The sequence below is a fragment of the Aotus nancymaae genome, unplaced genomic scaffold (genome assembly GCF_030222135.1).
Source record: "Aotus nancymaae isolate 86718 unplaced genomic scaffold, 86718_ANA_hifiasm-v0.15.2.pri h1tg000015l_0, whole genome shotgun sequence".
Lineage (NCBI taxonomy): Eukaryota > Metazoa > Chordata > Mammalia > Primates > Aotidae > Aotus > Aotus nancymaae.
In genome coordinates, this window is record NW_026988426.1 from 270923 (window position 1) to 286106 (window position 15184).

Sequence of the window (15184 nt, forward strand, 5' to 3'; positions counted from 1 at the left end):
CGCATTCTTAACCACAGACAAAAGTTCTAGCTCACCCGCCTCCTCCTTAGCAAAGGGACCGCCTTCTCGCCCATGCTATTGGCAGGTAGAGCCGTCCCTCAGAGAAGAGGCAGGTCCAGATTCCCTAAGGAGGATCTAATTGGCCTTCTTGACAGTCACTCGCTTGTATCTGGCTTACGATTGGCCCTTGTGAGAAGAGGACTAGGCGCCCCCTGCTTGCGGTCTCTCGGCCCGTTTCACTACTAGTTGAGCGCCGGTGTCCCCTCCTCTTGGTTGAACCTGATTGGCCCCACCTCCAGATCTGAGCATTGTGATTGGGTGCGGCTGCGCTGGGCGGGACGGCTTGGAGCGTCGGCCGTCGGCGGGCGCTCTCCGCTCTTTCCCCTCCCTTCTCTCGTCAGACTCCAGCGCCGCAGGCTCCACCCCACTGACGGGCTCTGATTGGCCGCTCCTGACGTGTCTCGGGATCACGATTGGTCCGTCGGGTCCCGGACACCACTCCCTCCCGCTTGAGGTAACTACGGCGGCTCCAAGGAGCGGGGTGGGAGAAGGAGGGACGGACAGTCCCGTCAGTCAGGCAGCGGGAGCCGCCGGGAGCGGATGGCGGCGGCCGTAGTGGGTCCACTCGCCGCTGGGGGTGAGGAGGCGGCGGCCACGACCTCCGTACCCGGGTCTCCGGGTCTGCCCGGGAGCCGCACTGCAGAGCGGGCCCTAGAGGAGGCCGTGGCCACCGGGACCCTGAACCTATCTAACCGGCGCTTGAAGCACTTCCCCCGGGGTGCGGCCCGCAGCTACGACCTGTCAGACATCACCCAGGCTGGTGAGTGCAGCCGGGCCCCGGGCCCCAGGCCCGACCGGGGCCCTCATTTGCGTGGCCCCGCCCCGAACCCCGCCTAGCCTGGGAGTCGGGCCCGCCCCTTCACCTGGCGGCCAGAGTTGCTGCCCCTCCTGATTGCCGTAAACCTGCAGCCACCCCCTCCCATCTTTGAGAATTCCTAGACAATGCTTCTGGTTTGCACTGAACGCCCGGCGCCTCCGAGCGTTCGGAGTGATTCCTGCTTTCTCTTTATTTGCATAGCTGCGCACCTGTAGGATGGTGCCGTCCCTTACCTGGTTGGATCATTTACTTGACCTCTTAACCTCAGCTTCGATCAGTCCATGATGCAGTCCCCACGAGCTCCTCTAATCACTACTTTCTCTCTCTCCTCTTCATCTACACCTTTTAACCCCCGTCCCGCCAAGATCCGAGGAGTCCCAGGCACCCCCTTCCCAGGGACTGGCCCCTACTCCCAAGGTTTCTGCTTTCTGTGCTGCAACCCCGACCCCTAAGGTCCTGGCCCTCTCCACTGTCCACGCAGCCCTCCAGCCTATGGGAAAGAAGTAAATCTCTACCTCCCTCACTCTTTTCTCCCTGAGCGCTTCCGCCTATTATCCCCAACCTCCTTATCTGAGACTCCTCCTCCTTCTTAAGCCTGTGAGGTCACTGTGGAGCCTGTGACCTCATAGGGACCCTATAATTCCCATTTCAGTTTCTGCTTTCCCCCAGGGGAGGGACTTGAGGTCATTGCTGGAGGGAAGGAAATCTTATCTCTTAGCTGGGAGTGCTGGCCAGCTAGAGACTATCCTTCCACGCCTCCACCGGCAGGATCCGTCCAACCATGCACCCTCCACCCTGGTGTCTGTGGACGGTAGGGGGTGGGGACTTAGCTGTGACAGGTGAGTCAGGCCTCAGCTGCTCAGGAGTCAGCCTGTGACCTTGGGCCGGCAGTTGGGGGTGGAGATCAGGAGCCGGGAGGAGGAGGACTGCATTCCCAAAGCCTCACCCCAGCCCAGGCCTCCTCCTCCTCTCATCTGCAGGGTGGGGTACAGAGCTGGAGGAAAGTGCGTATTTCTCCCTAAGCAGGTGCCTGCTCGCCTTGGAACACTCAGGCTGGCACTGGTACTTGCTCTCTCTCCTCTCCTTGGGAGAACCAGTGGTTATCCACACTGATCTCGCCTGCTCTGCCATGGGTGAGATAGGGAATGAGTGAGCCCCAGGAGCCATTCCCGCCCCTTACAGCCCGATTCCCTCCCACCCCCACCTAACCCCACGCTCCAGATTGACCTCAGCAGCTGTGTGACACTCGCAGTCTGTTCCCTTCCCCTCCCCCTTGCTTGTTTTTTGACAAAGACCAAATGTTATTCTTTACTTCCTTAGGCTGTCTCTCCCTGCGTGGACTCTTGGGGAAAACTACCCAGAGCTCCCAGGCCCCTCCCAGCTCCCGCCCCCGTCCCCTCCTCCCCCAGCATTCCCACTCAGGGTGCAGCCAAGCTCCTGTGAGCTTTCGGGGAAAATCCAGCCTTCCGGAGAACCCCCCTCTGCCCCACTTTCCATGCAGGAATCCTCAGTCCTTCCAGGGTCCAGGTTCTAGGCCAAGTGGGGTCCCTCTTTTCCAGAACTCTGTCCTCTGTCCCCTCTCCCCAAGCAGGGTGCTAGGGAGGCTAGGGCAGAAAGAGGAAGTGACAAAAGCATAGAGTTGCCTGCACCCTGCCCTCCATCTCTCCTCACCCTCCAAGCAGACAAAAAGCATCAACGCTCTGCTGCCTGGACTAGCTTTAGCCTTCCCCTCCCGTTTCCCATCTCTTTTTGAGTGTCTTCCCTGCATCTTTCCTATGGCCTGGGACCTTGATCTCCCTTGGACTAGGCTCCCTGGGGTGATAGTAGGAAGAATCCTGAGGTGGCGGGAGGGGCCATCTTGCAAAGGAGAAGTGCAGCTCATTCTCTCCCAGACCACATCCTGTGCCCCCTGTGCCCTGCCTCCCGCCTGAGCTCCCTTCCGCTCCTAGCTCTTGTCCCCTCCACTGCTTACCCCATCAGATCTCTGAGAACTCGGTCTCTACCCGCTTCATCCACATACACACACACAAACACACTTGCAGATGCAGAGAAAGTGGGCAGGTGGAGGTGTGGCTGGAAGGGGCAGATGCCGTCCCACTCACCCTCTCCAGAACAGTTATCTCCCAGGCCAGGGCCTCTGTGCACCAGGGCTGGGCAAAGAGGAAGACAGAGGTGTCCCAAGGCATCAGGCTGTCATCCACCCTGGTAAACATGGGGCCTACCATAGACAGAACCTGACGGATTGTTTCTGCTTCATTTCCTGTCACAAGACTCATTTCCTTGGGGGATATACCCAGCTTCTCCTCCCCTAAGCTCGCTTTTGCTGGTCTGCCCCTGCCTGAAAAGGGCCCTTGAAGAAGCTCACCAGGTCTGTGGCCTGGGACTTCCCCTCACAGGCCCTGGGCCCCTCCCAGGACCGGCTGGCTGAGGAAACAGAAAGGCAGGCTTCTCCAGGTGTAAGTGGTTAGTGGCTCCGTGCTAAAGGAATCCGAGGCTGCCGGCCTCTGGATAGCAAGGTAGTGCTCCAGAGAAGATGGTGATAGTAGACCCCAGCCCTTCCCACACTCTCCACCCTTGCCATGCCCAAGATGCTCACACAGTTGCTGATCTCTTGAAGTCTGTGTCAGTAAGAGAGGAAGCAGAGCGGGGCTCCTGGGGCTGGCAGAGGGTGGGAAGGTGGCCTGCCCTGGGCCAGGAGAGCCCAGATGGGAGGGACCTGGGAACTCCAGCTCCTGTCTCCAACCAGGTCTTCTTGCCCTTCCCTCCTAACCCTTGGGAACTGGTAACTTTAGAGTCCTTTGGACCTGTCTTGCTGGTCGTTGGGGCTGGTGGAAAACTCGTCCAGTGTCAGGGACTTAATCTCTAGAGCTGAGAGAGTAGCCTGTGGTTTCTCCCCCGTTGAAAACACTGGAGTAGGGAGGAAGGGTCCCGAGGAGTTATGGGCTCTCTCTGCAGTTTTCCCCAGGGGCTTCCCATATTCCCTTTGGAGTCCCCCCAGCCCCTCGCCTCACTGTTTTCCCTTGAACACTGACCCCTCCTCTGCCCTTCTGTCCTCCACCTCACCTGACCACAGGAACCACAGGAGTTAGAGACTCCAGCTGCTCTCCAGGATAGCTTGCCATTGACATCGCAGCATTCCCCAACTCCCTCAGTCTGGGCTTCTCCAGCCCAGTGACACTAAGGCCTTTGCCTTCCCTATGCCACTCTGTTCACGCCTGGAATGTGCTCCCATTGGCAGAGGGCTTTGTTATCTCTCCTGCGAGGCCACATTTATGGCCTTGAATCTTTAGGTCTGGAGTTAGGGAGCGGGCAGTTGGCTCTGGGGAGACTCAAGGTCTTGTCCGGGGCTGGGCCTTTCTGAAACTCTCCCCTGACACCTGCTTTCCCTAGACCTGTCCCGGAACCGGTTTCCCGAGGTGCCCGAAGCGGCATGCCAGCTGGTGTCCCTGGAGGGCCTGAGCCTCTACCACAATTGCCTGAGATGCCTGAACCCAGCCTTGGGGAATCTCACAGCCCTCACCTACCTCAACCTCAGGTAGGGAGCCTGAGCCAGGAGCACATGGGAATGTGTCCTTCTCAGCCTCAAGTACTACTGAGTGACCCTCCCGGTGACCCTGAGAGGATGGCACTGCTGGGATGCCATGCCTGGGGAGCCAGCCTGCTGCCTTTCTCCCTTCTACAGCCGAAACCAGCTGTCAACGCTGCCACCCTACATCTGCCAGCTGCCCCTGAGGGTCCTCATTGTCAGCAACAACAAGCTGGGAGCCCTGCCCCCTGATATCGGTGCCCTGGGAAGCCTGCGACAGCTTGTGAGGATGGGGACAGAGCCAGAAGAGGGACCCCTGAGCCAGGCAACAGGGACCTTCTGCGGGGAGGTTGGGGAAGGCCTGGACCAAAAACAGTCAGGAGGGCGGGTTGTGCTCAGCCTGGCCTCATGGCCCCTTCCCACTGCCTTCCTAATACCAGGATGTGAGCAGCAATGAGCTACAGTCCCTGCCTGCAGAGCTGTGTGGCCTCTCTTCCCTGCGGGACCTCAATGTCCGGAGGAACCAGCTCAGTACGCTGCCCGAAGGTGAGAGGAATGAAGAACCAGGGAGGAGGTAATGGTGTGTGCGTCCCAGTCAGCTCAGGCTGCAGTAACGGAAACACTGAAGGCCGGGTAGCTTATACATGGCAGCCATTCATTTCTCACAGTTCTGGAAGCTGAAGTTCAAGATCTGGGTGCTTCCACAGTCAGCTTCTGGCGGGGCGCTCTTCCAGGTTACACACTGCTGGCTCCTCGTAGTACTCTCCGATGGTGGAGAGCAGAGACAGCCCTCTGGGGCCTCTTTGATAAAGGGGCACAAATTTCACGAGGGCTCCATCCTCATGACCTAAATTCCTTCCCTAAGGCTTTATCTCCTAATCCCATCACTTTTGGGGTTAGGATTTCAGCATAGTACTTTTGAGGGAGACACATTCAGTCTTGAGGAAGACACATACACAGAACAGTGTATGTGCTTTAGAGAAGTTACAGGCCAGGAAGCTTCAGAGGAGAATTACGCCTTCATTGCCCAGGCTTTTGCAGTATATAAAACAAACTGTAAATGATCTGATTTGATCTTAACCTAGCAACCCTCTGAGGCTGGCAGGGCGCGGATGAGCAGCTCTGTTAGAAATGTGGGCACAGGCACAGAATGGGAGCTGGTGAGTGCATCAGCTCCAGGTAGACTGGCAAGGTTGGAAGGGGCCTTCAAGGTCACCGAGCATCCCTGCTCACCCCAGCAGGGGCTTTCAAACACCTGAGTCGTGATGCTCTGCCACTCCTCCCAGAGATTCCCGGGCCAGTGCCGGGGCCCATGCGGCCCTTTACTGAGGTCATTGTGATGTACTCGTTGCCTCCGCTTCAAAGCAGGCGTGCCTTTGATTCAGCAGGCAGCAGCGTGTTTTCGTGTCTGTGTGTGTTGTGTGTGTTGTTTGTATGTGTGTGTGTTGTTTGCGTGTGGATTTGTGTCTGTGTGTATATGTCTGTGTTTTGTGTGTGTGGTGTGTTTGTGTTGTGTTTGTGTTTTGTGTGTGTGTTGTTTGTGTCTCTGTGTGTGTGTTGTTTGTGTCTGTGTGTGTGTGTTATGACTCTGTATGTGTGTGTGCTTCCTGTGTTTTAGGTTGGGACCAGGTAGATGGAGGTGATGTGTCTAAGATCTAGGGCCATCTTTTAGGGATTTAATGGCTTCGTGAGGAGAGACAGATAGTCATAGGGAAGTCCCCCAGGCAGGATGCCTGGACGGGGGCTGGAGGGGAGACGGCACTGGACTCTGCTTGTGGGGCCTGGGGAATACTTCAGTGGAGGGCAGGAGCAGCGGGAGCTGGCCATTGAAGGAGAATTCCCCAGCCTTCTGCATCCAGGCAGAGGACCCAGCATGTGCAAAGCATGGGGCTAGGAAGGCAAGCCTGGCTTGGCAGGAAGGGCCTGTGCTATGCTTGAGGGTGAACTTGGTTTTGAAGAACAAGAAGGGAGTGAGGTGGTCATCCATTTTCACCGTCTCCACTGCCTGATTCTTTCTGCACCTGCCCTCTTCCTTCCCAGTCAGAAGGAGTAGGAAGGGCTCTTTCTGGGCCATAAAAAGAAATCCAAGTAAGATACCCCGGGGACACAGAGGCAGAAGCAGTGAATTCCATGAATCTGGGATGTCTGGAAAGATACACTGAGGCGGTGACACTTGAACTGAACCTCAAAAGATGCGTGGACAGGAAATTGGACAGGTGCAGACAGCACCTGGGAAGGCTCAGAAGCTGAGGGCCTAGAGGGGTGGGCAGTGAGGTGGGAAATGTGTGTGGAGCCAGGTCATGGAAGCCTTGCTCATGCTGGGTTTAGGGAGTTGTGGTTTTTATTCTATGCCTAGGGCAACCATCAATCCAGAATGTGCCTTTTTAAGAATGAGCAAGGCCAGGCGCGGTAGCTCATGCCTGTAATCCCAGCACTTTGGGAGGCCGAGGTGGGTGGATCACCTGAGGTCAGGAGTTCGAAAGCAGCCTGGCCAACATGGCAAAACCCTGTCTCTACTAAAAATACAAAAATTAGTTGGGCATGGTGGCAGGCGCCTGTAATCTCAGCTATTTGGGAGGCTGTGGCAGAGAATTGCTTGAACCTGGGAGGCGGATGTTGCAGTGAGCCGAGATTGTAGCACTGCAGTCCAGCCTGGTGAAGGCTGGGCCCATGCTGGCGAGAGGGGACTCTCGGGTGGGTACAACCCACTCTACCCTGGCAGCCCTGGCTGCACGTCACAGGAGGTGTTTGAGCAGGGTTTGTGTCTTGTGCTGATCATTTGAGAATGAAAGGTGGGTTCAAGTGCGGGGTGGGCAGGCAAGGAGACGAGGAGGGACAGACAGGGCTGAGTGGGAGCCGACGTCTGGCTGGGCCTTCCTGGGGAGGCTGAGCTGACTGATGTCCGGATGGGCCCTCTCAGGGAGGCTTGCTTAGACCATGGACCAGACTCATGGGGAGAGGGGCAGGGAGGTTGTTTCTGGGGAATGACTTGAGCCACCCAGAGGAGAGGCTGTGCTGGGCCCAGGATGACTGGCCAGCCAGAGCCAGGGGCAAGGGAATGAGCGTGAGGCCCCAGCCCTAAGCACGCTCTTGACTTTTTCCTTGCCCAGAGCTGGGGGACCTCCCTCTGGTCCGCCTGGATTTCTCCTGTAACCGCATCTCCCGAATCCCGGTCTCCTTCTGCCGCCTCAGGCACCTGCAGGTCATTCTGCTGGACAGCAACCCCCTGCAGAGCCCACCTGCCCAGGTAACGCAGGGGCTATGGGGACAGGGGTACAGCTGGACAGGAGTGGTCCCCTTGGGTAGCTGAGCAGGATCCGAGAGCCACCCTCTCTCCCAACTCCCCAACATGTGCTGCCCACACACAGGTCTGCCTGAAGGGGAAACTTCACATCTTCAAGTACTTGTCCACAGAGGCCGGGCAACGCGGGTCGGCCCTGGGGGACCTGGCCCCTTCCCGGCCCCCAAGTTTCAGTCCCTGGTAAGTCCTAGGTAGGAAGGAAGGAAGCCCTGGGATACTTCATCCCCTTCCCAGCCCCAGGCATCACCTGCTTTCTGGTGGGAGGATGGGGGGCTGCTGTCCAGCATCAGACTGACCAGATCTCCCTGGCTGGCCCCAGCCCTGCAGAGGATCTATTTCCGGGACGTCGATATGATAGCGGGCTGGACTCAGGCTTCCACAGCGTTGATAGTGGCAGCAAGAGGTGGTCTGGAAATGAGGTAATGGCGTCTTCTCCATGGGAGATTTGGGGTGTCAGCCCTGGGAGAACTTACCTTTGAACTGGGGACCTCCAAATTGCAGGGTGCCAGACAGAGGCTGGAGCTGTCCTCTTCCTTCCCTCTCCCCAGCATCCCGGGGAAGGGCTGGCTTAGCAGAGACCCTGGGCTCAGTCCCACCCAGGCCCCCCCAGAGGCCCCAAGCCCCCATGTGTAGAGAGGCCGTCTCCCATCTCTGCCTCTGCCTTTACAGTCAACAGATGAATTTTCAGAGCTGTCATTCCGGATCTCAGAGCTGGCCCGGGAGCCCCGGGGGCCTAGAGAACGCAGGGAGGATGGCTCAGGTGAGTAGCAGGGCTGGCAGGGAGCTGGGCTGGACCAGGGCCTGGGTCCTCACCTGCTTGCTGACGTGCTGGCCTCCCCAGCGGACGGAGACCCTGAGCAGATTGACTTCATCGACAGCCATGTCCCTGGGGAGGATGAAGAGCAAGGCGCTGCAGAGGTGAGGGCCCAGCCGTGCCTCTCCCGAAGGAGGGGAGCTGGAGGAGGGGACAGGGCAGGCGTGGGCACAGGCCCACCCTCAGCCGCTCTGCTGTTCTCTCCTCAGGAGCAGCAACCACCTGAATTAAGCTCCGGGGCAGGGGACAGGGAGAGGGCACCAAGCAGCAGGTACCCTGAACCCCTAAGCTGACACCTCTGCCTGCTCCTCCCATCTCCCAGCCCCTCCTCCCCTTACCCTGGGTTGGCCCCTCTCACCCTGTCTTGGCCCCTCAGGCGGGAGGAGCCGGCAGGGGAGGAGCGGCGGCGTCCAGACACCTTGCAGCTGTGGCAGGAGCGGGAGCGGCGGCAGCAGCAGCAGCAGCAGCAGCAGAGCAGGGCATGGGGGGCCCCCAGGAAGGATAGGTGGGACCCAGGGCCACTCCGGGCTGTTGCTGGACACTGAACCCTAGAAATGGGGCCGCCAAGCTCCCCCGAGTGGTTCAGCCTTGGGGCTGGCTGACTCCACCTCTCCTTGTTCCAGCGTCTTGAAGCCGGGACTCAAGGCTGCTGCAGGAGGGGTCACCGCTGCATCCACTCAAGCCACGCACAAGTAGGTTTTCTGCCAGCGTCCCTCCCCACTCCTCTTCCCATGACCACCCCTCTAACTCCCTTCTGTCTCTTCTCAGCGGCCCGCCTAAGTCCAGTGCCTCCCAACCGGGGCCTGCAGCAGGGCAGGGAGCCCCCAGCCCTGTCCCTGCCTCCCAAGAGCCCCTTCCCATAGCTGGACCAGGTGGGACAGGGACTTTGGGGGGAGGATGGGGGCCTGTGTCGGTGAGGGCTGGTTGGGAGGGTGTGACACAGAGGGGATGGCTATCTCACCTGCTCCTGTCGCTGTGCCCCTGGTTCTGGCCCCAGTGACAGCACCTGTTCCTCGGCCGCTCGGCTCCATTCAGAGACCAAACAGCTTCCTCTTCCGTTCCTCCTCTCAGAGTGGCTCAGGTGCGTCTCCACCCTCCGCAGTGCTGACCCAGTGCTCACCAGCACCAGCCACTACCTCACCCTCTGCCCTGGGAGCCTCTGGGTCTGTTGTCCCTTTGTGTTGAAAATGCCAAAAGCAGGCCGGGCGCAGTGGCTCACAACTGTAATCGCAGCACTTTAGGAGGCCAAGATGGGAGGATTGCTTGAGCCCAGGAGTTCAAGACCAGCCTGGGCAACATAGTGAGACACCATCTCCATGAAAAAGAAAAAGAAAATCCCACAAGCAGAGAGGTGGGAGGTGTGGGTGCCAGGCCACCAGGACCCAGCTACAGAGTCAGTGGTGAGCAGTGGAGGCGGCCCCATGCCCCCCTTTTTCTCCTAGGCCCTTCCTCACCAGACTCTGTCCTGAGACCTCGGCGGACCCCCCAGGTTCCAGACGAGAAGGACTTCATGACTCAGCTGCGCCAGGTGAGCAGAGGCGGGAGCTGTGTGGGCAGGGGCCTAGGCCTGGCACCTCCTTGTGTTGCTGTCCTTGGGACCCAGCTTCCCTCCATACTCTCTGTACCCACTCTGGTACCTCCTCTGAGGACAGAAAGGGGCAGGCACAAGTTCCCTCCTGGCTCGGAGCTCCCTGCTCTGCCTGCCTCCCAGACACCTCCTTCCCTCACTCCTGCTCTGTCATCTACACTCCCAGGTCCTTGAGTCCCGGCTGCAGCGGCCCCTGCCCGAGGACCTGGCCGAAGCTCTGGCCAGCGGGGTCATCCTGTGCCAGCTGGCCAACCAGTTACGGCCTCGCTCCGTGCCCTTCATCCATGTGCCCTCCCCTGCTGTGGTCAGTTGGGGCTGGGGAGGGGGCAGGGGATGGGCCGGGGCACCTGTGGACTTTCCCTTACCACATTTTCTTCTTTTACCCACCCCAGCCAAAACTCAGTGCCCTCAAGGCTCGGAAGAACGTGGAGAGTTTCCTAGAAGCCTGTCGAAAAATGGGGGTGCCTGAGGTATGGGGGCTGCTTTCTAAAGAGTGGTGGCATCCCCAGCTCAGCCAAGCATGTGTCATGGATGGCGGGCATCCATTTGAAGCTGGTGTCTGCTCTCAGACGGAGGCCCCTGCCCTGCCCGGCATGCCCCCTGCCGTGCATGTCACCTGTCCTGTATGTCCCCTGCCCTGCATGCCCCATCTTGTCCTGCATGTCACCTGCCCAGCACGACCCCTGCCCTGTACTCCATGTCCTGCACGTCAGCATGTGGGCGTGGCTCTGGCCCCAGCACGTGAGGGCAGGGGTGGGAGGGACTATCCTGCTGCTGCTGCTGATGTCTGTCCCTTGTCCTTGTCCACTTGCTCTCCTCTTCCCCCAGGCTGACCTGTGCTCGCCCTCAGATCTCCTCCAGGGCACCACCCGGGGGCTGCGGACTGTGTTGGAGGCCGTGAAGCGGGTGGGGGGCAAGGCCCTGCCGCCCCTCTGGCCCCCCTCTGGTCTGGGCGGCTTCATAGTCTTCTACGTGGTCCTCATGCTGCTGCTCTATGTCGCCTACACTCGGCTCCTGGGTTCCTAGGACCCAAAATCAGCCCTCCTTCACCCCTTTCCCTCCCCCCTCTATTTATAAGGCCCCTGCTCCCCCTGACCCCACCTTCAGTGCCTTCAGCCCCAACCAAAGACACTAGTGCACCCTTTCATAGACACTGATCTCAGAGGCCCCACTCTGGTGCCCCCAGACCCTGGGCCCCCAGCCTCTGGCCTCCCTCCAGTAGCCCCATGAGTTCCCACCTCTCAGTGTTGATGGTGCCTTCATGCCCCCGATGGCCCTGCCCCTGCCCTCTGTGCCCCCTGAGGGGCGGCAGGAGCTGGAGTCCCCCCCTTCCTTTTATGCCCTTCCCCCCGCCAGCTGCTATGGGGGGCTAAATTATCTCTTATTTTGTAGAAAGGATCTATATTTGTAGGAGTGTGGGGCCCAGTCCAGGTTCCTATCTCTGTGTATAAACTGTACAGACCTTGGTCGCCTTGCCTGTGTATGTGTGTGTGTGTTCGTGAGCATGTCTGGTCTGCATGTGTGCGTGTGCGCGAACGCGTCTGCTCTCCGTGGTGGTGGCAGTGGCCATGGCCATGGCTCTGTGCCTCCTAGCATCTCCCTCTGGAGATGCCGGCCTCTCATGCTCCCGGAGCCTCAGCCCCTGTGTCGTTCTCCCTTCTGTTACCGCTGACAGCTTTCTTGGGTCTCATTTGTCATTTGTCACCGAGCCCCGAGTGCACAGTGTCTCCCAGAATGCCCGGGCCTGCCCCCGACCCCCTGCCATGGGTGGGAAGTCGTCGGGGGCACCGTGGGGAAGCTAACCCGGCCCCTTCCCCCAGGAGTCCCTGTGCCAGCCCCACCACATCCTGGAGGAGGAGGGGGCCTCGGGAAGGGGCCTCCCCTACATCGCTGCAGTCGTCCACGCCCTGCTGGACCGGCCTTAGGGGTGAAGGTGGGGGCACAGGGGCCACCCCGCCTAGGACCCGGGAAGTAGAAGACGCGCCTGGGCTCCATGCTCTGAGACAAGGACTCGTTGAGGGCGGCCTGGGGCCCCTCGGCCTTCAGACTTGGCCGTCTCCGGGGGTGGAAGGCCCACGGGTGTCGCAGGTGTCGTGTCAACTGCAATAAACAGAAGCCAGAAGTCCTCTGGGTGGCCCTCAGGTGTGACTGTGTCTGAGCACGCGCGTCTCGGGGGCGGGGTAGCTTCTGTGTCGGGGATTCTCCTCCCCGTCGCCAGGGGGCGCCTGCGGTAGCCCAACGGGGGCACGCGCCACGTGGTCGGGAGACGCATAGGGCGCCGGCGTCGCCACGAGGCCTCAGGCGTGAGCTCGCCACGCGGGCCAGTTCGCGCCACGCCGCGGAGGGAGGCTGAGCGGGCCGGGCGGCGGGGACACGGCATGTTGCCCTGGTCGCCACGGCGGTGGGGCACAGGCCCAGAAGAGACGCCCGAGGGACCAGGCCCCACCGCAGGCAGGGACCAGGGTGAGGCCTGGAGCTCAGGAGCGGACGCCCCCAGGGAGCTGGGGACACCCCCACGGGACAGGTGAGGGGCTTGGTCGGAGCCACGGGGGGACAGCGGCTGGGGCGTCCATGCCTTCGCCTGCGCTCTACGGAGGCGTCTCCATTGTTCCTGCGGGAGATTGGGTCTGTCGGCCTCCCTTGCACCAGGCACCCTTGGGCTACAGGGAAATGTGCGTGGGGGCAGGGGGGCTGCAGCTTCAGTCCCTGCCCCTCCAGCCCACAGCCCCCATCCCGCAGACATTCCTGGACCCAGAGAGAGCAGCTGCTGCTGCCCCGCCATCCGCCAGGTCCGGCCACTGAGCAGCCCCTCGGAACCCCAGGTAGGACTGGCCCTGCTGCCTCTACTTCTCCCAAGAGCCTCTCTCACTGACTCAGCCTGTTGTAATCCCCAAGTGTCCCCCCAGTTCCCCTCCCCCACCAGATGGCCTGGGAGGAGGCCCCCTTGAGGATGACCCCGCTAGCACCCTGGGACCCCAAGTATGAAGCCAAAGCAGGACCTCGGCTGGTGTGGGTGAGTTGGGGGAAAACCTGTGGGGCTGGCTGGGGCACACAGGGACACCTTGCGGTGGCCTGAGGCTCTAGTGTTCTGTTCTCCCACCAGGGGGCCAACTGTAGCTCAGGAGCCTCCTTCTCAGGCCGGACGCTATGTCACCCTTCGTTCTGGCCGCTGTATGAGGCAGCCTCGGGCAGGGGTACCCGGCCCGTGGCCCCTGCCACAGGGCATCAGAATGGACAGCAGGCACACCCAGATGCAGGTACCTCCCTCAGTCCGCCTGGGTGCAAGGCTGCCCCAACTCCTCCGGGAAGCAGTGTCCAGGGGTGGGAGCCCCCAGCCCACCACCCTAGTGGTGTCTCCTCCCCAGGGTTCCCAGTGATGTGCCATGAAGACATCTTCTTCTCAGACCCTCTGCTGCCCCAGGGACAGCGCATCCCCCTGTACCTTTCCGAGGCCCCCCAGCAGGTGAGAGCCCTTTCCCCTCCCTGGCCTCACCCCAGCCTCCAGGCGGGCCTGGCAAGAAACACATCCAATTCTCTCTCCTCAGGTGATGGGCTCCCTGAAGCTGCTGCCGCCACCCCCCATAATGTCCCCCTGGGTCTTCCCCAGCCTGTCACCCTCCCCAGGCCACTCCACCGCCAGGCTCAGTGGGCCAGAGCTGATAGCTCTCACTGGCCTGCTGCAGATGAGCCAGGGGGAGCCCAGGCCCAGCTCCTCCGAGGCTGCCACGCCCCCTGCTGGCCCCCCAGACCCTGCCTCTGACCCAGCCAGCCCCTGTGGTGGCCCCAGCAGTTCTCACGGTGCTGACCCCTCTCTCCCACAGACCCCAGACACCCATTGTTCATAGCCTTCTTGGAGCAGGGTGGGCTGGTTGTGCTGACAATAAAAATGTTGGTTTGCAAAACAGGCTCCGTGTGGCCAGGAGCAGAGGAGGGCATAGAAGTAGGAATGGGATCTCTTTGTGTCCCACTGCAGGCCACCCCCTGCTGTGTTAGGTGGAGGGCAGGGGTATCCATGACCTAAGTTGTTTCTGGGCTGACCAGGCAGAGCCCCTTTAATGAGTGGGTGGGTGGTCCGCATGGCAGTGCAGGGCTGATTGTATAGGAAGCAAGGAGTCATAAACTGCCAGGTGGGGAAGTAGGGGCAACTCACTTTTAGGGGGCACTAGCAGTAAGAGCTCTGGCACTCCCACACCTCTTGTGCTGGGGCCCTGGGAGTTCAGTTCTTGGCTGGGTGGGGTGGTAGTTTGGCTCAGAGGAGACCAAAGAACGCACTGCAGGTGTGTGGGGGAGGGTGATGGTACACGTGAATGTCATCATTGGTGGAAAGCAGCCCTGCCACAGCCGACCTGAGACTCGAGATTCTTGCACCAACTCTGCAGGGAAACAGAGAGGACCAGGGCTTCAGCTGAGAAAGCCCAGAAGTGTGTCGTTTCAGTGGTTTGGGCAGGGATGGGTTCTAGAATTTTCTCCCATAAAATAATCCAACTTCTTGGAGAACCTCCTACTCAAGACTTAGGAGCCACAGCCAGAGGGGGCAGAGGCCCCAGCTTGTTGCCCTGCCGGTCACATGTCCTAGGTGGCATCTGGGCCTTAGAGCCCCTCCCATGATGGGGGGTTGGGGGGTACATTACAATGCCCTTCCCTCCCGTCTTTCCATCAACCCTCGCCATCAGTCAGCGGGAGAGAGATACCCAGGTCTCAGGTCTCCTCACTGGTGCCTCCCGGGAGCTCTAGAATTCAATGTCTGTGTAGCTGTGCAGTCAGAGTGTTCGGGGCCCGGGGACTTCGCAGAGTGCCCCGAGAGAAGGGACCAGGTCCAGGTCCACGTAGCTGAGGCAGCTGTCAGGGGCTCCAGCCTGGTGGTGCATGTTCCCAGGCTCTCTGGGGCTGCGAACTTGATGCACACTTAACTCCCCAGCCAGCTCCAAGGGGGTCAGGAGCAGTGCTGAGCCCCCGCCCATCCCCAGCCACCCCCCACACCACAATGGGTGCCCCTGGGCCTGGGTCCAAACTCCTCCCCAACTCGGACTTGTAGGGATAGTTCCTATGGGCTTGTAGTCATTACCCACTCCCTTGGT

General features: G+C 60.2%; 2 protein-coding genes across 6 annotated transcripts; both read left to right on the plus strand.

Annotated features, from left to right (window-relative positions):
* The first annotated feature begins 571 nt into the window (after positions 1-571).
* LRCH4 (leucine rich repeats and calponin homology domain containing 4) lies at positions 572-12247 on the plus strand. 5 transcript variants are annotated; one of them, XM_064376380.1, is made up of 18 exons: positions 572-820; positions 4268-4412; positions 4560-4686; positions 4844-4949; positions 7514-7650; positions 7772-7884; positions 8024-8123; positions 8374-8464; positions 8546-8622; positions 8728-8789; positions 8895-9023; positions 9142-9210; positions 9287-9390; positions 9516-9599; positions 9961-10046; positions 10273-10410; positions 10499-10576; positions 11927-12247. In XM_064376380.1, the coding sequence occupies exons 1-18, from the start codon at positions 601-603 to the stop codon at positions 12029-12031; spliced, it is 1971 nt and encodes a 656-aa protein (XP_064232450.1). In that variant the 5' UTR covers positions 572-600; the 3' UTR covers positions 12032-12247. The 5 variants fall into 5 exon arrangements, with proteins under 5 accessions (XP_064232450.1, XP_012330192.2, XP_012330189.2 ...); XM_012474769.2 differs by lacking the exon at positions 11927-12247 and adding an exon at positions 10935-11894 and having other exon boundaries at positions 601-820; XM_012474766.2 differs by lacking the exon at positions 11927-12247 and having other exon boundaries at positions 601-820; positions 10499-11015.
* Positions 12248-12484: 237 nt separating this feature from the next.
* Positions 12485-13999, plus strand: SAP25 (Sin3A associated protein 25). Its single transcript, XM_021671587.2, has 6 exons — positions 12485-12630; positions 12825-12928; positions 13013-13119; positions 13210-13363; positions 13472-13569; positions 13652-13999. The coding sequence occupies exons 1-6, from the start codon at positions 12485-12487 to the stop codon at positions 13949-13951; spliced, it is 909 nt and encodes a 302-aa protein (XP_021527262.2). The 3' UTR covers positions 13952-13999.
* The last annotated feature ends 1185 nt before the right edge of the window (positions 14000-15184 follow it).